At 38.1% G+C, this 24,650-nt stretch overlaps 1 protein-coding gene across 4 annotated transcripts in view; it reads left to right on the top strand.

The window, feature by feature from the left end:
• Positions 1-24,650, top strand: part of TTC17 (tetratricopeptide repeat domain 17) — a 60,193-nt gene that overhangs the window by 5,322 nt on the left and 30,221 nt on the right. Inside the window, exons 2-15 of one of the 4 annotated variants that reach the window (XM_065064780.1) lie at positions 8,123-8,212; positions 10,018-10,187; positions 11,747-11,858; positions 12,992-13,123; positions 13,798-13,907; positions 14,526-14,670; positions 15,095-15,183; positions 15,407-15,567; positions 15,883-15,995; positions 18,585-18,725; positions 19,164-19,279; positions 20,376-20,550; positions 21,136-21,213; positions 23,442-23,666. In XM_065064780.1, the coding sequence (XP_064920852.1) occupies positions 8,123-8,212; positions 10,018-10,187; positions 11,747-11,858; positions 12,992-13,123; positions 13,798-13,907; positions 14,526-14,670; positions 15,095-15,183; positions 15,407-15,567; positions 15,883-15,995; positions 18,585-18,725; positions 19,164-19,279; positions 20,376-20,550; positions 21,136-21,213; positions 23,442-23,666 (1,857 nt within the window). Of the gene's footprint in view, positions 1-8,122; positions 8,213-10,017; positions 10,188-11,746; positions 11,859-12,991; positions 13,124-13,797; positions 13,908-14,525; positions 14,671-15,043; positions 15,184-15,406; positions 15,568-15,882; positions 15,996-18,584; positions 18,726-19,163; positions 19,280-20,375; positions 20,551-21,135; positions 21,214-23,441; positions 23,667-24,650 lie in introns of all 4 variants that reach the window. The other 3 variants (XM_065064779.1, XM_065064781.1, XM_065064782.1) reach the window with 3 other exon arrangements.

The raw sequence follows: 24,650 nt of genomic DNA, 5'->3' as shown, positions 1-24,650 counted from the left end.
AAAAATAGGCCTTGGGGCAGCCTGAGTGTAGAGTGCAGTCAGAAATGCAAATGTTGTGTTCTTTAGGGTAGTGGTAGAGAAGTGGTTTTAACTATTCTCAGCTCAGCAGTTAAAGATTTGCATCTGAGGTGGAGGAGCTGAGAGGCTGGTACAAAGGGCTGTCAGTGCCCATGCCCCTCGTGCCTCCTGAAGTGTAGCAGGTAACCTTTTGCCAGGTTTTGACTGCTGACAGTAAAGTTTTAATATAAAAATGTGTATATTAAGCCCAGCCTGGTAATATAGGCCAAGGTGGTTCAGTTTGTAAGTCTAGAAAGGTCCAGAGATGGCTCCAACCGTGCATAGGTAGCATATCCTGCTTGTTCCTTCACCCATAGTGTTTCTGTACAGCCTTTGTCATCTGAGCACAGGGCAGCTCCCAGGTCCCAGTTCTCTCAGCATCCTCACACTTGGATTTCCTGGCCTGTCATCCTGTTTGCTGTCACTTTTAAAACAAGGGTAGGACAAACTGACAAGATGACATGAAAAAACTATTCAAAACCGATTATTCTGTGGTGAAAGCTGTACTTGTTGTCTGGCATGCCTTCTCTATATCGTGAGCTTCCCAGCAAAAGGGTAGCCTGGAAGTGGCCCAAGCACGTTTGCATGAGGGCCCCAACAAAACCCAAGTGAGCAAAGCCATCAAGACTCTGAAGTCTACTGTAATTTCATGTAGCTGAACTCTTTTTTTGTGTTGTTTTATTGGGGGTTTTTTGCATTTAAAACTGAATTCCTACCTGTCACTAACCAGTTAGGAAATAAGAACCGTGTTATAAAGTGCCGTCCTAAAAATACATCTCCAAATAAAGTAATTTCCCTTCAAATTTATCCAGAAAAAACTAATTACTTATCTGCTGTTCATTTGCTGAAGACATTACTGCTCAGGGTTAGCATTTCTCACGTATCTTGTGAGCCTAATTAGTATTTTTCCTGTTTTGTAGTTTTAGTATTACAACATGTAATATTTTTAGGAGTTGGCAGTGAGCAGGCAGCAGGAACCCCTCTGCTTTAATGAAAACAAATACTTGTTCATTGCAGATGTGTGAGTGATCTCTCCACCTCTTGTTTTGATTCAGCTGAGTGTATGGCTGGCATCTGGTTTGCTACTGTAGAAAATAAACCTTAGCTAGAATGCACACATTAGAAATTTGGTTTTTTACCATTAAGTATGACTAACAACACATTACAGACAAGTGGTATTACAAATAGTTTTGTTTTTGTGTTTAGATCTGTTATCTAAAATATTAATAGCTGGTGTGCTCTCTGGAAGTAATCTCAGTTGAGCAAACCTATTTAGTAATACCGAAACTTCGTTAGATCTTATGTTTGAAGTGCCACAGATGTTTATAATTTCTGTTTTCTCTATAGCACAACTAATCTTAATAATGTCCAAACACCTAATGCTGTTTGTTAACAGATTCTGCAGCTGTAAGCTTTTAAGTGCCTCAATACTCATTATAAAAACTCGATTTAGTGTTGTTTTTCTGTGTGAATTCTTCAGTGACATTCCTTGGAACAACTGTCTTCTGACACTCCCTGCTTGTCATTTGGATAAGACAAAGCATATATTTTCCAGTTTTGTAGCTTGTCCTGCATTGAAACCTATACAGAATTTTTGTGGCTTTTTCAGAAATGCCATGGTAGCATCATGTTGGAGTATCTGAAGACAGCAAGAATATACCAAAAGATGAGCACCAGTTTTAAGATTCTTCACTCCCACTTGGGACCGCGATGAGTTCTGACCTGTTTGAGTAGAAATTGCGTTCATTTTGCAAGTACAGTTAGAAAAGATCCACAATCTGTAGAACAATTCTATAAGACAAGTACAAGGAGCTCATTTTGCTCTATGCTATCATTTGATGGAGTATCGTTTCCAGCTTCTTTCTGTCAAAATCTGCCTTCCACATGTAGTAGAAAGCTTTCAGGACATGTAGAGGCACTAACAGCTGTTCTGATTTTGGTGTTCCTGTCCCTCAGTTAACACTGTTAGTGGGATTTCCACATTACTTTAAAAGAAGCCTTACCTAAAAGTAGTTGACTGAGGCATTTGTTGACCCTCATCTTAAAAATCTGCTTCCTGGTGCACTGTAACTGCATTGTAGGGAAAAAATACACCAGAACATTTGGCAAAACTTACACATCTCGTTATTCAGAGACTTTGATATATGCAGGCAACACAGGAGACTCACTAAAACTTCAGGGTTTGATTTAACTCTGATGGTGCTTTTGTTGTTGTTATACAAATTCTGTGTGTTTCTTGCTCAGTCAGGTTCTTGGCATGCTTTGTGACAGTGAATAAATTTGAACTGTGCTTTATAAAGAAACTTTCACCTTTGGGCAAAGTTGAACAGAGAACACTTACTCTAAAAGTGGTTTACTGGCAGACTTTCTGTAGTGTAGCTAGAGTAGCCATCAGAGTTTCAAGGAAAGCTTTTCAGCACTATTTTTTTCTTATTTACTGTGTTTGAATTGAAGTCAGATTCTTCCATTTCAAGTACTTCATCTTGAGTGTCACAGTTTCAGCACTTTGGGGGGAAAAGTAAATGAATGTGGTGCTCTGCTATCAGGCTAAATGCTTTGAGTTTAAAATTAGTAAGTTGCAACAAGCATCTGTTCTGTGCAGGAGTCTCCACTCTCCTCACCAGCAGGCTGTAGGTGCTCTGCAGGTTAGCATCTGTTCTGTTTCATCCTGGCAGAGTTGCTTACATTTTGCAAAAGATGAACTAAATCACAATATCCATCTGTTTTTCACCCTTCTGAGTCACCTAATCAGATGATGAGGCACAACAGGCTTTGCATGCAAGAGTGAAGGATCACCCAGTATAGCATCCCACTGTCCTATATTGCATAAAAGTTAAGCTACCATTTGTATTGCAATTTGAATTTATGGTAATATTCTCAGCTTCTGTCTTAAATGTGACAGGAAGCGTCACATCTGAAGTGGTTTTTAGTGCTGGGTATGGGGATATCAGCAATTTTCTGTGTAATGCACTAAAGTGAGACCATGTACTGCCTGGCAGTAGATTCAATCCTAAGGTGAAAAGAAGCACCTGAGAACACCTGACTATTTCATTACAGCTTTTACAGAGTTGTAATAAAACATGATAGTTTTTGGAATAACACCTGCCCTCTGATAAGGTTTTAACTCTTGAAGTCAGACCTATGCCAGTTTGCAGAACAAAGTTGTATTCTGTTTTCACTACTAGTTAATTGTTTAAAAACCTGACATTAAATACACTGTACCACATGCATTTTCATTAGTGGCCAGAAAAAAATACACAGTGGTCCCAGGGCTGTATCATCAGCAGGTCTGGTAAAGCTTAGTAAGATGGAGCCCTTTGTTTCAGAGCAGGAGGCTTTCAATATACAATCATTTGCAAATATGTGAGCTGTTATAAAACGGGGGGCTATGACTAGTAAATACATACCATATGCAGTTGTGTATATAATGTGCTCTTTCCTCAAAATGATCCAGTACCGTTCATGTTGCCTACTCTTTTCTGTCTAAAGAAACATTTTCTCTAATGCTGTGAAGATTTAGTTCAACTGTGCAAAGGCAACAGACATAGATAAAAGAAAAATAAGTTGATATTTTATGCAGAACTTCTCTGTTGGAACCAGCCTCTTCTTGTTTAGTTTTAGATACTTTCTTAAAACTGCATATGTTTCCACAACTGAATCAGTCTCTGGGTGACTCTAAAATAGACATGGCGAGCGTCTGTAAGAGCACAAGCATGATGTGAGACTGAATGAAACCAGTATCTTCTAGTACTTGAGAGTATTTTTCTTGTGGCAAGAAAGGGGTTTAATCCAGAACAGTCTTCAGGTATCTGTAAAATACATTTCATTTTAACTATTGTATTCTGACTAAAGAATTATTTGACAGGTGAGTGAAGCTCTGAGGGCTTTTCAAAATCTTTGAGGTGTGTTGTTCTCTTCGAATTTTTCTAGGCAGCAGCACACAGGAAGGTTCTGGCATGTCTGATGTTTTTATTCAGGTTATAATTTCCTGGGTTTGGGGATGTGCTTGCACTGGAAAGCTGGAAGATGCTCAGTGGCAGTCAGGCATGGGCAGCATCTGCAGCAAGGATGGGGCAAAGCCTGAGCACCCAGATGGCGAGCCCTGCAGGACTCCAAGTGTGCATTCTCGATTTCAGCATGTGCTCCTGCTACCATTACCTCTGCTGTGTAGATTATGCAGAATTTATATCTGTCTTTGCTACCTTCTCACTGTGCTAAATTCTTCATGGGGTGGCATTACTGCCCTTGATGGCAAATGCAGTATTGGTGCTCTTCACAGCTGAAGAGGTCAGCTTTGTCTTTCTCCAGCTGTAGAAACCTCTGGCACTGTAAAAGAGAATGTGTTTGATATCGGGAGTAATGTTGTAAAAAGGTGGATAATGAACCAGAAGTCTTGACAGTATTGGTGGCTGGATCTGAAAGGAACAGGTTGTAGTTCAAGAGACACGTGGCTGTTGCTATGGAGAGGGGAAAGATGAAGTGCTCACCTGAGGCCAATTCAGACTAGCCCACTGATATGGCTGAAAACTAATTGTTTAATCTCTTGTGTTATTTTTCAGCTGAATTGGCTGGCCTGTTTCTCAGTGGAACTATAAGATTACAGGTAGCAAGTAAATGAAGGATTCTTCTACTCGGTAGCAGGGTGATTTTTAGGATCAGTCTAAGCAGATCAGGAAATTGCACTTCAAATTCTATGAAATTCTTAAGTTTGAGCACCATCATCCTCCAAACTGGTGCCTGTTGAATGCCAGGTTGGCATTATTTTCCTCATTTGCAAACATGATATCACACAATCTCCTGTGGTTTTCAATTAAGAGTCTGTTTTACTTTGTGGCAGATTTTTGTAGATCTGAATGCTTTTTATTTCCTCATAATGCCTTTATGCTATAAATGTATAAACTGAAGAGTGTAAGAACTGATATGGTATATTCAGCTCACTTTTACAAGCTGCCAAAAGTGCTCTGAACACATTGGATGTGCTGTTTCAAGTTTCCTCTGCAAACTTGCATGATTGCCCAGTGTGGCTGCTTAATTTTTCCATTCAAATTCTTTTTCAGAAGTTAATTCACCTAAATTGGATTTTTATTTTTGAGAGCTAATAATAGTTGTTACTCTCACAATTTCTTGTAACAGAAGTCTTGAACTTTCAGAGTCAGAAATTATCAAATGTAAATAAATATAAGGTTGGACTTACTACTAAAGTTTGGGTTTTAGAGCTTTTTCTTTTAATGCGCTGCATTGGTCTTAAAGATATAATGACTGCTAAGGTTATTAAATAATACTCACTTTCTACGAGGTTGAAGGGTTTTGCTATTATTGAAAGGTTTTTGTTTGCTGGTGACGAACTGAGGTCAGATCTAGAAGTGAAAATCTGAAGACTAAAGAAAAATATCATGCATGCTACTTAACTTGAGATTATTTTCTGATGGATTGACATAACTTTATTAATTAATTCAGCAACACTACTGTTGGATTGTTGTTGTCATTTTGATTTCTGCTGCTGGATAATAGTTGATAGGAATTTGGTGCTTGTTGCATTGCTTTTCAGTCAGCCCATGCACTGCATTGGTAACATACCATTCCACATTCCCGAACACTAAATTCAGGCCTAACTCTCATGAGTCTGTTTTATCAAAAATTAAAACCAGAAGCTGTCCCTGAACATCATTCTGTTTCTGAATGAATTATAAGACAGGATCCTTCATCTTTCAGAATAAGGGTTTCTAAATGGTGGTGCCTCCATAACTTTCTGCAAAAAATCACTCCCCAGATGCAGTTTGTCATTTAAAGTGGAGCTGATAGTTGACTTTGCTCTCAGGAACAGTGTAGTATCATGCAAGCAACCTTTAGTTGTCAGAGGAACAGTGCTATTTTGGAACGGGCTTTAAACACAGTAAAACTTTCCCTTATTTTCTTTGCAAATAATTCTCTCATTCGCACATACCACAGTAGTTTCTTTACCAAGTGAGTCATGAAACAAGTGCTACCTTCGCTACATAACTCATTTTGTGTGCAACTATGATAGTTCAAAGTGAGGTGGGGCCCATAGGAGGCAATAAGAAATATGACTGTAAGTAAAGTGCTGTAGAGTTTTAATACTTCAACTAACATTGTGGGGGGTTTTTGATACAGTATTTCTTGTGGTTCTCTGGATCATTGTGGATACTTGGTCATCATTTATTGGCAACAGTTACATCCATCGTCTCCAAATTCATAGTGTAAAAATTAACAGGTGTAAGCACCTATTTTCTGTTCATCTGGTGATGTAAGAGAATTAATTTGGGAAGGCAGAAAATGAGTTATGTGTTAAGTATTTGGACTGTGTAGGTACCCTTCTGCCAAAGTGGCTCCATTCTAAAAGAAGCAGTTCAGCTTTTGACTTTGAAAAGAATACTTAGCCAAATTTAGCCCAAAACACTGTTAGTTTGTTTTGATTTGTGTTTTGGTTTGGTTTTTTTGAGGGGAATAAAAGGAACAAATGTTTTCATCTTAGAGGATAGGATTCTTACTCAGTAAGGAGGCTTGCCAGGATTCTAGACTTCACAGTCAGTAGTCCAAAGAAAGTAGATTTGAGCTTCTTATGTGACTCACAGCCAGGCTAACATGGCCCATGGCTTAAACTGTTGACAGGACACATTAAAATGACCAGGAAAGTTGCTTTTGTCCTACTGGAGATGCAGTTCTATGCACTAAGAGAGAGTTCCAGAAACATGTCCAGGTTGTTTGGCAAGTTGACTAAAAATTAAGAGCTGGAGTTCAGGAGATTCTCCTGCACTTGTATATATTGCAGACTTTTCCAGTAAATGATAGTCACACAGTTTGGACAGATGTCATGGGTGTACACGGTCCATGTAGAAGTATCAGAGCTAACACGCAGGTACTGCTTACATCCGTATGCAGTAGCTAGTTCCATACCCTGAAAGTTTCAATGCAAACTGAGCAGATCCAGAAATATCTTGGTGTAGATTGTCTACCATAACAGTCGTTACATTAAAAATGGGAGATCTTGCTGTCTTTGTCACTCCTCTTCCTCTTGTCCTGTCATCACATACTCCTGTCTATTTCTTTGCTTCTTTTCTCACACTCATTGAATCCTCCGTGACCTAATTTAATTTACTATTTCAGATAAAGCAGCTGATAGGGATTGATGTCCTGTTCAAGTATTGAGTTTGGGCCAGCTCACAAGAGAGCCTGGTGTGCACCAGAGCTGGCACGCAGGACCAACTAGTATTGCGCTGACAGAGTGGAGGCAATAGGGCTCGAATCCTGCAGGTGAGCCTTGGGGTCAGCTCAGCTGCTCGTATGCCACCTTTTTGACTGTAGTGACTTTCTGCCACCCAGTCAGACAGCAGAATTGATTTGGCATGAGGACAAGACTGGGGTACTTCAGCTGTGGACTGAAGTGCCATAGTTTACTGGGCCCAGTTAGCAACCAGTAAAGGCCTGGTGTCTAACTGCTCTTGCCTGTGACTTAGCCATAATGACATTCTTCACTGAGCTGCTAGCTCCTGTGCATAGGCTGTGGAAGCTGTAGCACAGTCTTCTGTAACAGTTTTCAGTCTTTGTCTGCTTACCTCTTGATTTTGTTCATTTACTTAATCTAGAAAGCAATAGATCTTAATGCTAGGCTGTTGTGTTAAATTGATTGCATGGAGAAGTCAAGTTGAAGCTGAGGTGCTTTATGCCTATTGAGGGACATGATGGGGGAATTATAAAGCTATAAAAGAAAATAGGTTTTTGCTATTGCAATTTAAGGTATCTTGTATTTCGGCAGTAGGTACTCTTAGTAGATTTTTTTTTGAGAAATTTACTTGCCTCTTGTGCTTAGAATTTGTGTGCCTGAATAAACTAAAATAGGTTTAAAATTAAAGCAAGGTTTGAATTGGATTCTCAAATCACAATGTTGTTGGAAGTAGATTTAAAATGTGGACATATTATGAATGCTAAGTGGACAGAAAACCTCTGAACAAACAAACTGTAGTTGAATAAACGTAACTTCTTACCTGTTAAAATTGCTTTAATTAGGATAATGTCTTACCTTATGGACTGTTGAAATGTCTTGCAGGTGGATTCACCAATGAACTTGAGGAACCCACATGATTTGGTAGTACTAATGAGACAAGAAACAACAGTTAACTACCTCAAAGAACTGGAGGTAAAGCATAGCATTAAGTACTAATTTCTGAAAACAAAGACTTTTTTTTTTTTTTTTTAATAAGCTTTTTAGTGATAGATTTAGCTTGGGAACAAAAGTCATTATTGTCATATTTATGCTTCACTGAAAGGATGAAGGACCTCAAGAATTTTGTCTCCAGCTGCCTTATTCCATTTTTATCCATAAATCCTAACATTTTTAAGGAAAGTCATTTAGGTACTGGATTCTGTAGCTGGCTACTACAGGGTGTTTCAAAAAGATGGACCAAACATGCTACAATTAGGCAAAAATTTACTAACTGTTTAATGAGTTATCAAGTTTTAGTAAGCTCTTTATAAATGCTCTTTGTTCCTTCCACCTGCTGTATGGATTGTAGGAGTTTTATTCATGAGCAGTTCATGGTTGCAGAGATACAGTGATTTCAAATTGGGTCCATCTTTTTGAAACACCCTGTATATTCAAGAACACTTTGTGGAAGTGTTGTCTTAGATTTGTTATAGCTATTTAGAGTACAGCCTGTAGGCAATGACTTTGCCTGTGCTCCTCTCTGTGTTTGTCAGACCGTTCTTTCCATTGCTCTTTCTAGGACACATCAGGGAGCAGGTCACCTCTGTTTTAGTTCAGTCCCGTTTATTATTGAATATGGGTCTGAAAACACCCTTATGAAAAGGGCTTTAATGTATTTTGAATGGATAACTTAAGCTAAAGTTTAAATATGATGTGGGCTGGTCAAGCTAACAGTTCACAGCCTTTCTTCTCGCCAGGCACTTCTTTCTCTTGTGCCAGCTTTGGTTTTGTCAGATTTGCATAACTAGTTAACTGAGAAGTTAGGTGAGCACCAGAGGTAGCTTTAGGTGAATGGGAGAAGTGGTAGGGACAGACCCTTATGTGACTGTTTTCAGCCAGCCTTTCTCATCAAGATATACTCATTTTTATGGTAATGGACATTTTAGCTACGGATGGAACAACAGTTGTAAGCTTTTCAGAACACAGGTTCTGGGTTTGGAAATGACTAATGTACAATTTGTGGCATGCAAATGGCTTCAAGCAGAAGTTACCTATTGTAAGATCTTGTACAAGTTGCTACCACTGTATGTATCTCTAGTATTACATAGTAGTGTGTTATCAAATGTGTATGGTTTTAATTAAAATTCACATTTTCTTCTCAATTCACATATACAAATCCTTATGACATTTAATGGGTTTTCAATTGCAGATCTAGATGAAAATTAACTACAGTTTTCTTTGCTGGGACAGATCATTAGTAGTCAATACCTATGAGCTTTATAGTATGAAAGGTAGCCTCTAAAGCACATTGTAAGCTGATCTATAGAAATTAGTCTCTATTCTTGCATTAGCCTGCCAGCTCAGTTGTACTTAGTACTCTGTATGGATCAGGAGGTCATTTTATTTGCAATCTCTGATATTATTTCTATGACGTCTTGAAGTGGAAGAAAAGGGTCCAAATATAGAAAAGCTGACATACTGTTCACAACTATTTCTTCTTTTTCTGTATGACCTACCGTGAATTTGAAATGCTATTAGCACTCTTTTTAGGTACAGCAGGAGAAATAAGGGCCTGTTCAAGTCATACTATCTCTAATGAAAGTATTTGTATTCCATGTAAGTTAAAAATGACCTACAAACATTATATAGGGAAGTGTTCCCAAATTTGAAGAAAGTGGTTTAGATTTTCTTGAAATTGACTTTGTTTTAAAGGGAAGGTTGGACTATTCAACTCTTAGCAACCATAGAATTTGCTTTCATCAGTGTACCTTCTGTTTCCTTTTTTTTTATTCCTACAGAAACAGTTAGTTGCTCAAAAGATTCATATAGAGGAAAACGAGGACAGAGACACAGGGCTGGAACAAAGGCATAATAAAGAGGATCCGGACTGCATTAAAGCAAAGGTGCCCTTGGGGGACCTAGATCTATACGATGGCACATACATCACCTTAGAGAGCAAAGATATCCGGTAATAAGATGTTTTATATTTTAAGATTTTTACAGAATGGAAAAAGTCAACAAAACCTCTAAATGAAATTGAAAAGAAAAATACTATCACTAACTGCTCTTTATGTGACAGTTGTTTTATTTTGTGTTAGTGTGAAAGAAAATTGAAACAACTTCTGCCACTAATTACGAAAGGGCACAGCACAGAAATACCGCCTTCCCCAAACTGTCTGTGTTAGCCCCACCCTGAAACTTCTCCATTCTGTTCCCAGCCTCCCAGTCAGTTCTACCATTGTAAATCAGTTCTGATATGAACAGACGTGAATTAAACTGAAGTGCATCGTGTAGAAGGGGGTCAAATTTACTTGAGTGTGCTTTGGGTATTTTGAGCTAGATACACTTCTTGTAGTAGGAACTGTCTTAAATTTAAATGAAATTCTGTTGATTACCAAGCTGTTGAACCTTCTGGTCATACTCATATTGCTGTGTTTAGCAAATAAAGGATGTGTGGACAGTCTGCTTTACATTCAGCTTCATTGGTAATTCATCTTCAGGGCTGACTGTTTTGTTTTTCCAGTTTTGTTTTGTTTTTTTTTAACATAATCAGATGAGTATTTGAAGTGGGAAAAGATTAATTTTATCCTCAGGTACCTTCATTTGGTCTTCTTCCTACTATTTGGGATTTGTTTGTTTGTTTCAGTTGAAGAGACTTCTAATCTGCATGCGTTGCCATTTGCCTGGCAGATAGATCATTAATCATTGTAGGGGTACACTAGGCTGACACTGATACATTTTGGAGGCTATCCAGATATTAATGTTTTCTCTAAAGCAGACAGAAAGCTATTTACTTTATCCTACAGTGTATCCTTCTACAGCTGATATCTGGTAAGATGTCAGAAATGGTCTAATGTGCTCGAACAGAGGATTTTTCTAACAGTCAAATCAGAATACTGTTTCTATTAACTACAATACTACTTCCCCTCTACTCTGCCCTGGTGAGACCCCATCTAGAATATTGTGTCCAGTTCTGGGCCGCTCAGTTCAAGAAGGACAGGGAACTGCTGGAGCAGGTCCCGCGTAGGGCAACAAAGATGGTTAAGGGAGTGGAGCACCTCCCTTATGAAGAAAGGCTGAGGGAGCTGGGTCTCTTTAGTTTGGAGAAGAGGAGACTGAAGGGTGACCTTATTAATGTTTATAAATATATAAAGGGTGAGTGCCACGAGGATGGAGCCAGGCTCTTCTCGGTGGCAAACAGTGATAGGACAAGGGGTAATGGGATCAAGCTGGAATATAAGAGGTTCCACTTAAATTTGAGAAGAAACTTCTTCTCAGTGAGGGTGACAGAACACTGGAACAGGCTGCCCAGGGAGGTTGTGGAGTCTCCTTCCCTGGAGACATTCAAAACCCGCCTGGACATGTTCCTGTGTGACCTCGCCTAGGCGTTCCTGCTCCAGCAGGGGGATTGGACTAGATGATCTCTTGAGGTCCCTTCCAATCCCAAACATACTGTGATACTGTTAAAGTTCATAAGAGACAGTATTTTAATCTGATGTCTGCTGTATTATGCTGTTATATCCTCAGCCCTGAAGACTATATAGACACAAAGTCGCCAGTGCCTCCAGATCTGCAGCAGCCAGACTGTACAAAAGTTCTAGATCTTCCGTACAGCATTCATGCTTTTCAGCACTTACGGGTGAGTGAGCAAATGCATGTATGTTTTTTTCCCATCAGGAGGAGAAATAGAAAACTTTTACTGGCAGTTCTCAATCAAGGATGAAAGGTGTTTTAATCTTTCAAGACTGTTTCAGACTTATTTTTTTAAACCACAGTTGTGCCTTGATTAAAGTACATGCTTATTGGAGGATGGTTTCATGAGTTACACAAATCCTGTTTCTCTTTTCTTATTGTTTGCCTTGTTTTAGGAAAATAGTGTGTTTTGTTTTCATAACATGCTTTTCATTGGTAAAATTGTAGCTTTCATTGGAAATGCTTATAATTTGTGAATTGTTGCGGTTGAAAATTAGAGAGTGCTGAACAGGATCATTAAACTGTGTGAAGATTCATGTTCAGAAAATTGTTTGCAGGCTTGTCAGTAGCTCCTAACATACTTGACTGTCTCATTGGTATCTGAATGCCGTGCCCCAACCCAGAGGATGAGATAACCATTCTTTACTAGTACAAAATTCATCTGCTTTAGAAAGGTTACAGTGGAAGTGTGGTGCAAAAATTGGTTTTGCCAACAGTATTATATGACCAAATTTTCTAAAGCTGATGCAGCTTTAGTGCTTGTATCTTGACATTTATTTTATTACAAGTCTTTAAAATAACTTTTCATTTACAAATAAGGATTTTCTTACAAACAAAACAAAAACTCAAGTTTTCTAACTTTGTTCATGGATCTGGAGGTACTTTTGAAACTAGTACATTTGTTGTTGGGGAAGGAAGGCAGAGAAGAAGAGATGTAAGGATACTTTCATAGTGTGCATGTAGCCTGACAAACATGAGGTAAGCGCTTCAGTGGTCATTAGTGAAATCAATATCTGCCAGATATACAGTGCTACCAGAAAAGAACATTTCTCCTGTAGCTTTCACAAGCAGAAGCAGCTTTTGGCTGCTTCTAGTGTTTGCCTGTCTGTAATAATATATATATTATTCATGTGCCAAAGGTGAAATTATGCTGTCAAGTCCCTAAGATCTTGATACAAAAGGATGGTAGGAATGTAGAGTAACCAAGCTCTAAATTTTCCCAGGAGTCATGCTCTTGTGTATATTTCTCTGCTTTTAGTTAAAAGTGTCAGCAAATACTATATTCACTTTTCATTTTAGGGTGTCCAAGAAAGAGTTAATCTTTCCGCTCCCTTGTTACCTAAAGAAGATCCAATCTTCACATACTTATCACGGAGGCTGGGAAGAAGTATAGAGGAAATAGGTCATCGTATTTATGAAGGGCTAATGAAGGTATGAAACTGTAATCTTACTGCACACAGAAAAAAGAGTGCTAGAAAGGCCTCACAAGACTGGATACACCTGCTACATGCAATCAGATCCAGTACTAGTTTTGCACATACAATTTGGTTTACATTTCATTTACAAAAGACAGACTAAAGACATTTTCTGCTAGGCAAGCAGAGGTAGGAGAAAGCATCAGCAAAGCCAGTAAATAGATACTGTCGTCTTTAATGACTCATATTTGTGTGGTCTGGCAAGCCACATTCATTGCTCTGTCAAGGTAATAAGAACTTTTAAACAAAAATGCAGGTACTTCAAGAACAAAGAAGAAACAGTAAGACTGAAATGTGTATGCTTTTGTTAAATGCCTTCCTGCAAAATATAGGAAATCTCATTGAACTCCAGCTATGCTGCTGATGTTTAAACTGCTATCATTTTTCATTTCATCTAATTTTGAATTTTTACCTGTCTGAAAGGCAGAAGTTCTGTGTCTTTAATACATGTATATGCTAGTTCATTCTTCCTGAACATTCACAGCTATTGCCAAATGGCAGCCTTCCAGAGAAAGAGGATAACTTAGAGCAGCTTTGGTGCTCAGCTTTCCATCCTATAGTAATTAAAACCTAATTAACCTTTTAGAACATGTCTTAGTAGTTAGTACAGTTCATTTGTTTCCACTGCAGAACTCTTCTTCCTGGGTACTCTATAATATGGCTTCTTTTTACTGGCGAATAAAGAATGAGCCATACCAAGTAGTAGAATGTGCCATGCGTGCCCTTCATTTCTCTTCAAGGTAAGAATTGCGAATAAAGATTTCTTTTCAGATTGCTTTTCTAGTTATCCTAATTAGTAAACAGGTTTTAGTTTTTAAGATTGTATAATAAGGAATAATCCACTTGTTCTTTACATGCTCTACTAGGCATATATATCATTTAGACATTTTCCTATTGAATTGCATATTCAATATGTGACTGAAGGATGGATGTATGCTTACATATTGTTACATAGTCTGACCTCCTTTTTACTCTCTAGAACTACCTGAAAGGAGGTTGTAGCATGGAAGGTGTTGGTCTCTTCTCCCAAGTAGCACATGGTAGGACAAGAGGAAACAGCCTCAAGTTGCATCTGGGAAGGTTCGCATTGGATATTAGGAAAAATTTCTTCACAGAAGGGGTTGTGAAACAGTGGAACAGTCTGCCCAGGGAAGTGGTTGAGTCACCATCCCTGGAGGTGTTTAAAAGACTTATAGATGAGGTTCTTAGGGACATGATTTAGTGCCAGAGTTACGTTAATGGTTGGACTCGACGATCTTAAGGGTCTTTTCCGAAATAATTCTATTATTCTAATGTCTGTTTTTTCTTTTATTTTATTTTCTTTTTTTTTTTATTTAATTTTCATTTTTGTCTTTCAGGCAAAATAAAGATATTGCACTGGTGAATTTGGCAAATATTCTGCACCGGGCACACTTCTCCGCAGATGCAGCTATTGTAGTCCATGCAGCTCTGGATTACAGTGACTTCTTTACCAGCTATTACACTTTGGGAAATATATACGCAGTAAATACTGTCTTTATTTTTGAAGGCTTGTAGAAAACCAAGTATTTAATCTTTCTGGCTTGACCTGTAATGCTTTTTTACAATGTATCTGTGTTACATGTGCATTTCACACTTGGATGAGAGTATCTTGACAATCTTAAACATTAAAAGTCTGTCTTTCAGAAAATATTTTTATCTGTGCTTTGGAAATAAATCCTAGGGAAATTCTCCTGCAGCCTCTCTTTAGCAGATATAGTGGCTTGAGTTTCAGAAACAGCAGGCTGCTTGTTACCACAAATTAAAATCTGGGTTAATGACTTATTTTAAAATAGTATAATTTTAATATTAAATATTACTAAACAATGGCTAATTCTCTATCTCGGTCATTCTTCAGATGCTTGGAGAGTACAACCACTCAGTTCTGTGTTATGATCATGCTCTACAGGCCAAACCAGGGTTTGAGCAAGCTGTAAAAAGGAAGCATGCTGTCCTGTGTCAGCAAAAACTTGAGCAAAAATTGGAAGCCCAGCACAGGTAACTAAAGAAGCATTCTAGTGGCAATTCATACAATCTGATGTCTATTGTTCTGTTTCAGCAATTATTTACGTTTCAAATAGAATAATGATTTTCAACTTTCTATACTTATTATACTTAACTTTATTCATAAGAATGCCTTGAGAAACTCGAAGTTGAAAATGTGCATCACTGTAGGAAAAGTTGATTTGAAGTCAATCTTTTCTACTGTTGAATTTTTAAGATCACTTCAGCGAACATTAAATGAGTTGAAGGAATATCAGAAGCAGCATGACCATTACCTTAGGCAACAAGATGTCTTAGACAAGTACAAGCTCATCCAGGAGGAACAAATCTTGAGGAACATCATTCACGAGACACAGATGGCAAAAGAAGCTCAACTAGGTACAGCTTTTTAGAGTTCATGTTCATTATAGCCATTACATATATTCAGATTAAAGTCAGTACATAACTTCTTTATATATTAAAATGGCCCTGAGTGGCTATTGTGTTTTGCTTATTAAAACAAGGGTTTGCAATATATTCTTGAAGAGGGGTGGGTTTTTTGAGTCTTTCAAGGACAGAGTTTCCTCTGATCTGATGAAATAAATAAATAGGAAGGATTGACCAGATTGGGGGTGGAGGTGTTGAGTGTATGCTGTCATTGTTTCCTCAGAAACCTCGCTTATGTAGTAGAAAAAAATGGTTTGTGCTCTGCAGGGAACCATCAGATTTGTAGACTGGCCAACCAGCAGCATAGCTTGCACTGCCAGTGGGACCAGCCTGTTCGTTATCACCGTGGAGACATTTTTGAAAATGTGGAATATGTTCAGGTTTGTCTGTGAATTCATATTAATGCTTTAAGTTGCATCCCATTTGCCTTATTAGCAAAACAGTTCAATTTTTTTGAGTCTTGACAAAGGGGATACATTTTAGGTATGGCAGTTTTAGTGAGAAATCATTTGGTCTGTTTTCCAGAGTGTGAAGTGGAATCATAAAATCACAGAGTAGTTTGGATTGGAAGAGACATTTTAAAGTCATCTAGTCCAACCCCCAGCAATGAGCAGGGACATCTTCAACTAGATCAGATTTCTCAGAGCGCCATCCAGCCTGGCCTTGAACACCTCCAGGGATGAGGCATCTACCACATCACTGGGCAATCTGTGCCAGTGTTCTGCCACCCTCATTGTAAAAATTTTTTTCCTCATGTTTAGCCTGAATCTCCCTTCCTTTAGTTTCAAGTCTGTTGTACGACACCCTTCTAAAAAGTCTGTCCCTGTCCTTCTTAAAGGCTCATTTTAAGTGCTGAAAGGCCGCAATAAGGTCTCCCCGAGCTTTTTCTTCTCCAAGCTGAATAACCCCAACTCTCTCAGCCTGTCCTCATAGGAGAGATGTTGCATCTCTCTCATCGTTTTTTGGTGGCCTCCTCTGGCCCCTCTCCAACAGGTCTGTGTCTTTCCTATACTGAGGGCTCCAGAGCTGGACACAGAACTCCAGGTGGGGGTCTCACCAGAGTGGAGTAGAGGGTCAGAATCACCTCCCCCAACCTGCTGGCCACACTCCTTTTGATGCAGCCTAAGATACAATTTGCCTCTGGGCTGCAGGTGTACATTACTGGCTCATGTCCAATCTTTCATCCACCAGTATCCCCAAGTCCTTCTCCACAGGGCTGCTCTCAATCCCTTCATCCCCCAGCCTGTATTGACTTCAGGGATTGACCCAACCCAGGTGCAGGATCTTGCACTTGGCCTTGTTGAACCTCATGAGGTTCATATGGGTCCACTTCTCAAGCTTGTCGAGGTTTCTCTGGATGGCCTTCCACCCCTCAGGTGTGTCAGCTGCACCATTCAGCTTGGTGTTATTCGCAAGCTTGATGAGAGTGCACTCGATCCCACTGTCTATGTAATTGATTAAGATATTAAACAGTGCTGGTCCCAGTAAAGACCCCTGAGGGATACCACTTGTTACTGGTGTCCATCTAGATGTTGTGCCATTGACTGCTACTCTCTGCATATTTAATGCTAGTTTCTTCTTCTAGTAGTACAAGCTGTGATCAGCTGTGGATTATAGAACTTCAGAGGGTTTATTGAATAAGACTTCATTTAACTTGGCAAAGAGAACTATTAGAATTATTCAAATTTTTTAAAATTATATTATTCCAAAGTCTTTGTTTCTTATGAGATACCAGCCACTTCTATATTGACTCCTTTGCTTTTTCAACCTGCATAGAGCAGCCAAGTATTTCTAGGAAGTACAAAAATCCTCACTTGAGGAATTACAGTTTTATCTTGCATAAATGTACTACATTTCAGGTGTGCTAACAGGAGCATAATATGTCTAATTTTCCAATTTAGTTTCCTTCAGAGAAGACAAGAAAAAGCATTAGATGGCTAATGTTAATGAAGAGACAAAGGTTTTTTTTAAGGAGTTAGTTTTCTAATGTACATGTGGTATATGGGATAAGAATTATTCTTTCGTGGAAAGAATATTCTAATATAACAGCTTAAAAGTGCATTTAAAATAATATTGTATCAGTCATTTATCTCTACAGCCTTAAAGTCAGTCGTAATTTCTCTTGTTTGTTACACTGTCATATGATTCAAATTGTACAATTTTTGCATGCCCCTTCTGATTTAATCTTTTTTTTCTAACCAGAAGCAGCACAAAACTGCTATAAGCAATTAGAAAATGGAAACCGAGAGCTCGGTGGTGTTGAATCTAGAGAGTGCTTTTACAGCCCAAAATAAGGTGTTAGCCTGGTTTTGTGGGTATTTGCGGATTGTATATTGTGAGTTATTGCACCAAGGAAATCCGATGCAGCAGTATTGAGAAGCTCTGGAAGCAGGGTGTATGCTAATACTGAAAATCCAGAATGAAATACCCTACCAACACCACTGCTGTGTTAGAACTACAGATAAAGATTACAGTTCCATTTATTTTGCAATGTGGAATGTGTTCTGGAGTATCCCCTTAACTAGTTCAAGAAACAGGAATCATTATTTTTAATTATGCTGTGTTTTTTTTCTTGGATGTTCTTACTGTTATAATAATCATAAATTCAGGTTATTGAGATAATTTTGCAAGCCATGAATCTTAGTGACTCTGACTTGAACTAGATTACACAGTCTAGATGTGTAGGCTTTGTGGTCTATTAGAAATGTTTGCTTGGTACCTTTTAGCATTTTTTAGTGAGTTGCACTTGCATTTTCACTGTTGACTTATTTACAGCATGAATATTACTTTTCCGTGGTGTGGGTGGAGCAAGAGGCTTAAATTCCCTTTTTTTTTTCTGCTACCCAAATTTCAGCTCATCAGTGAGGCTTAACCACATAAATGGTTGGGGAAAAAATAACGTACAGAAATTCAGCCAATAATATACCATCTCTTTTCCTTATTAAATATTTGTTTTCTGTTGGTTCTAGTTTGGTGAAGACTCTTCAACCTCTAGTATGACATCTGTGAATTTGAATCTTCATGCAAACCAAAGTGACTACAGCCAGTCTTTGCAGTCTTCCCCTGTTGCTCGTTCTATCGTTTCAGTGTGGAGCGTAGAATCCAACGGAGTGAGTGAAAAGGATAAGCTTTGTCCTTTCAAAGAGGAGTTGTGGAAGAGTGAATCTTGTTCTTGTTTATGGGAAACTTTTAGCATTTGGGCTACAGTTTTGATGTGTGGCAGCACTGGAGAGTGTAGCATTCTGAATTTCTTCAACATATAAGCGTCTCTGTTTCTCTGATGTTTCTCATCATTTGAAACTCTACTACAGCACAGAAGGGGGTTGTTCTTAGCTACTTTTGCAAACATGTGCTGCAAATAAAGGAGTACAGCTGAGTAAAAATAGAAAGCGGAATTGCTGTTATTTCAAAAAATATGGGAAAATAATAGTTCTAAAGATCTCTGCTCTTTTTTTCCTCCAGACTGCTCCTTATGTTCTTATCAGCTTCTTAATTGGAATATTTAAAATGTTGAGAAAATAATAAAAGATATTTACTTTTCCTCTTAGGACAAACAGCATATTCTTTGGCCTCAGCGATCAGAGTGCATGAAATCTTTCCCCAAAATTCCTGATCCAGAAGAACTGCCAACTTATTTCCTGCCTCCAGAAAATAGGGGGCTCAGGCAAGTGATGATTTATGAAAATTGTATTTGTAAATTTTCACACTAACGTATTAATGAGCATTTTCTTTCTGGAGAGGATGGATGCAATTAGTAATCAACAGCACAGATGTGTTCGGACGTCTTTCTCTGGCAGCTCCACAGAAGGAAGGTATTTTCCTTTAGTGTCATCTTTGCTGTAACTGTAACAGATCCAATTTCATGGTGATTCTTCCCTGACTGTTAGTGCAAGGTGAACACATGAAATATCTACAGTAATACTAAGAGAATGAGAATTAAAGCACAAGTCTGAATGACTTTAGAGTATCGTTTAAAAAAAAAAAAGGACCGAGAGTGAGCGAGAATGAGGTGAGTAGGTATTTAATAACTACAATTAACTGTAGCTTTAGTTACGGTAACAGAAAATTGTGAAGACCAGAAAATACTAAAAAAGGATTATGAATGGAAAGCCCTGGCTTATTCCTTTGGGACAAAGGTAAAAAAAGAGCTTAGTTGTGGAATAGTCAGTAATGTTTGTTCTTACGTAGCATAAAATAAATGTGTCTATGCTGCGATAGCTACCTTACATAGATCAATGCAATTTCATAATATCATACTCACTTAACATTATAATAGTGATGGTAAGAAAGCTTTCTTCTCCTAATCAGTATAATGCTAGTACTGAGCATGTGTTAAAGCAAAGTTCCCATCCACAAATGTTCTGAAACTTCCTTTGAAGGTGTAGAACGTTCTCAAATTATTTTGCTACCTCCTGATGTTTTTGAAACGAAATTTTTGTTTAAAAAACTTCAGCATTTTCTTTTTCACTTATCTTTTTAGTCCTGAACAATCCTTATTAGTATAATATGAGAGCCTTCTGTGTCTTATCTCTACTGCATTGTCTGTTATTAACAGATAGTCTATGCTTAAAAATTGAAAGTAAAGACCTTATTTATTAATAACTTTTCAAGGGAAGGGTGGCCCTTGGATGCTTCTGGTTTGCAGCCTATGTCAGTCTACAGTATGAGACTTGTTGGTTGATATGTAGCTGATCTGATGTTTATATATCAGTGGCATGCAGCATATGCTATTAATTTGTTTTGATTCTCCCTATTGCTAGAATACAGCCAATACTGAGTATCCCAAGAGATATGGTCAGGCATGGAGAAACCCAGGCACCAGACTGTTCTTCCATTACTGATGCTCGTAACAACGAATCTCTAAACATACTGGTCAAGGAACTAGACAGTAAACTAGATTTGAAATTCAAGATGCCAGATGATCAAGCAAGACAAGTAAGAGACATTTTCTCGTTGGTTCTCTTTTGCCTTAAAGTTTCACTCTTTATTACCTTAAAAATCTTACTCAGAACAGGAAGGATTCTGATATTTAAAAGATTACTTAATATCACAAGCCAATCAGTATTACTAAAACAAGGAGCAATTGCTTTCTAATAGGGCTGGAGAAAGGAAAAACTTGTCATTCAGCAAAAGATTTGTTGTCTGACTTCTTTCAAATGCTGACCAGAAGCACACAGAATCGGAACTTTAATTTACTATTTAAAATTACTGCTTTATTTTAAAACAGTCACTTGACATGATTAATCTTCTTGGGTTTTCCAATAACTACTGTATTTTACTAAGTTGGTAACTTTGGGCTGAGATTAGTCCTTCATGTTGCGTTCTGGGGATTGGCTGCTTTAATCGTTACATGTTCACATCATCTGTTTAGAACAATTTTTCTCTTTTTTTTCTTCTTTATTTCCTCTCGTTTTAGTAAAGGGCAGATTTAGGGGAGTGAGGCTTGAATGATCCATATAGATATATACTGTAATTTTTTTTCAGTTGTTTAAAAAAAAAATTAAAATCTTTGTTGTCCAGGTCTTGCATTCTCGTATCAACAATCAAACTATTACACAGGCGAAGATAGGAGAATTTCTAGGTCATGCCATAAAAAAGGTATGTCAAAAACTGTAGCATGAGATAAATTCAGAATTCTTATTTGAAGCTTGTTTCTGTAATTCTAAAAACATAAGTAAGTGATGTGCAAGAAATAAGCTTATGCGCTGCCCATAACTGAGATGAAACTAACTTAAAAATCCATGTTTACAAGTAAAGCACAAACATGTAGAGAAACATTCATTGGATTTAGCTTAGTGTGGACCAAACAGCCCTGTAGTTCCCTGTTGTGACTGCAGGACCTGGAGCAATACATAGCTAATCTTGGCAGCTGTTCTCTTAGCTAAGAGAAGTAGCTTGGAACTGCTCCATCTTTAACACCTATCTACGTTCCAGCCTTTTGCTCTTCCTTCTCCTCCCCACTACCCCACGTTCCCCTCCAAAGAAATCAACGCCCTCTCAATCTTCCTTCGAGACTATTAGCACTCTGGGGCAAAGAATATACATTTGTATAATACGCTGTGGAATGCCACCTCCGTCTTGCATGGGGCCTTTGAGAGTCATCACGAGTCGAGTAGCAGAAAGCACTGAGATAGGGTTGACTCTTTTTGACATGTCAAGCTGATATTTCTCAAATTAACTCTCATGTACAAGTTTTGTCAAGGCAATGTATGTCTGTATTGTTTTTAGTCTAAAATCACTGCATTTAATATGTGCATCTGTCTTACCTGGAATAAAGAAAAAATAACAGTAGGAGTTGATTCCTGTTACAGTGGTGTTCAGAACAGTCCTATATATGTCTAACATCTTAACTGTTGCAGTGCAGGGGTATTTTGTTTTTAACTGTAGTATTCTGTTGGGTTCATGCTAAAAGTCTGAACTTTTCGGTCGTTTAGATGCTGATGTAAAAACACTTTGATGTCATGCCTGTTCAGCTAATGGTAAACTTTCTAGAGCAGAAGTGCCACAGTTGGTATCTTTGTACTGGGAAAAAGTGCCAGTAAGTTGCTGAGGATTTAGTTAGACAAAGATGGTTGAGACCTGGGTATGGAGTTTAACTCAGTGAGGAGTTTGGCATGAATAACATGCAAGTAACGTTATGTATGTGCATTGCATAATACGGGTGATAAATACTCTCAACGATTACAGATTATGTAAGGTACTCCAAACCAAGAGGCAATATATCCTATTGATATCTTCCAGTTCATCTTGAACCATAGATAGAACCTGTGTGAGGCTGTTTCTAAAATCTGGAAGAAAATCTATGGACTGATTAACTTCTTCAACACAGTATTACTGTAATGCCAGTTGTATTGTGTTAATACAACACTACTGTAAAGATCCTTATCTGTTTTGTTTCTATAATCCTAGCTGCATGTTTCCTACTCGTGCATGTGTTCGGGCTTCAGACATATAGGTTGGATTTGGCATTAATCTCAATTGTTGCTTTTATACTTTAAACTCTTTGTAGAATTGGGTAACATAGAATGCTGAAAATATTAAAAAACAGAATTTAAGTGTTTCTAAACCATTTCAAACTTCTCCATCTGAAAGTGGATGTTGTATGTAGCCCTGTCTGCCTGTCAAAGTTTTGTTACTTCTCCTCTAGGATGAGTGGTTTGTTTTTTCCGTTGTAGGTGAAGGAGAAGGAAGGAACGTTCAAAGTGTATTTCATGCTTCCTCCATTCTTCCACCTGCCCTCAGTTGTCGCTTGCTGGTTTATAATCTTTAAACTGTATCTAATGCATGTCACTTGTCAACTTTCATAAGACACGTGGATAACTAAATCTAAGAAAAAAAATTCCGAAACCTCCAACTGACAGGAAATCTTGATGTTGGATACAGGACCTGGAAGCACATCTAACTACAACATAGAAGCTTCCTGACCTTCAAGTTGTAACATTTCTACATAGATCTGTATTAGTGTAATTTTAAGCCTCTGAAGTGGCTCAAAATTGTTGCTTCCTGAAGCAAGTTATCCATTATCACTTGTATATTTTAAGGGATTTTGTGGTCATGATATAACAGAGTCATATGAGTGGAGTGCAAGCATCAGCTGCTACTAAATTACAGTTCAGACTGTTAAGTCACATCAGTTTGAGTGAGGTAGAGCAGACTGAATAATCTACTAGTAGTCACAGCAAACTGTAATTTGTATCTGCTTAACAAAGAGTAGTATGCAATGGTGGGGTTTGTTTGTTTGTTTTCTTACGAAACAGCAAGTAATTCTGTCTTCCTGAGACACCCCTTTGTGGGTGTTTTCATCCTTTTCCCTGACTCTCCCATAGCCGGAAGATCCTCTGTGGCTTGTGCTTAATGAAGCTGGATTGTACTGGCGTGCAGTTGGAAATAGCACCTTTGCTATCACCTGTTTACAAAAAGCATTTAATTTGGCTCCACATGAATATCAGGACATCCCTCTGGTCAATCTTGCTAACCTCCTGATTCATTATGGTCTTCATTTGGATGCCAGCAGGCTCCTGCTGAAGGCTTTGGCCATCAATGCCTCTGAGGTAAGATTTTTTTTGTTCAGTGGTGAATGTCCTTCATTATTTTCTAACTACATATGACTGTCTTGTCATTACTTACCTGTTCATGCAATTTAACTTCCAGCTTGTGATTTGTAACAGATGTTAATTTCCATTTAAATTCTTGATGGCACTGGGAGTTGATGCTGGTTGCTGAGAATATAAACATTTAAAGCAGAAATTCTTCTAAAATAGGTGATAAGCATTTTTTGCCTCCTGAAACCTATTTTATCAGCAGTGGCTCCAAGGAATCTAATACTGGAGTTTTGGCAGTATTTTAATTAAAATAGAGATCCATAATGCTGTCAGCATTGTATCTTGATTTTTAAAACCCTTAAAGTAGCACATGTGTCACTAAGATCTTTGGCTGTTAAGACATCTTTCTGTGCCACTTGACTTTTTATAGTGTTGTATTTGTCCCTAGATTTCATCTATATACCTAGAGGGAAAGCTGTGTTCAAGTTGTTTTGATGACTGCCAGTCATAGATTGAAAACAGTATATTGTATTTCTGAATAGTAACAGTATAAGTATTTTGTAAGTGGCCACTTATGTAAGGTAAAAAATTACTGTATAAGCTGCTTAAACTACTGAACTGGCCAGAACAATTTGAAAAGGAAGCAGGGGACAGAGGGATTGGTGCAGCCAGTAATTTTAAATTCTAAATGCTTAAATGAGAAGTTCAAGTGACTTTTTCCTGTGCTTCTACCTCTGTAGTTAGATAAACAGAGAGCTTAAGCCTGCTAGGCCACCAGTCATTTAGCATGTAAAAAAGCTAAAAATTGAATAAACTTTTTCAATATACCATCTGGGAGCAATTTTGCAATCGTTGGAAAGGAATTTAGCCCATTTGGTTGGCAGGTAAAAGTGCAAAAAGGAACTATAGACAGAACTGTGACAGAATGATGTGCCTTAAGAAGAGCATGTGAAGGCACAGCCTTGGAGCAGGGAGAAGCATAGGGATCCTTAG

Source organism: Columba livia, chromosome 5, assembly GCF_036013475.1.
Source record: "Columba livia isolate bColLiv1 breed racing homer chromosome 5, bColLiv1.pat.W.v2, whole genome shotgun sequence".
Lineage (NCBI taxonomy): Eukaryota > Metazoa > Chordata > Aves > Columbiformes > Columbidae > Columba > Columba livia.
Note: the sequence above shows the minus strand (reverse complement) of the source record. Positions and strands in the feature narration are given on the sequence as shown.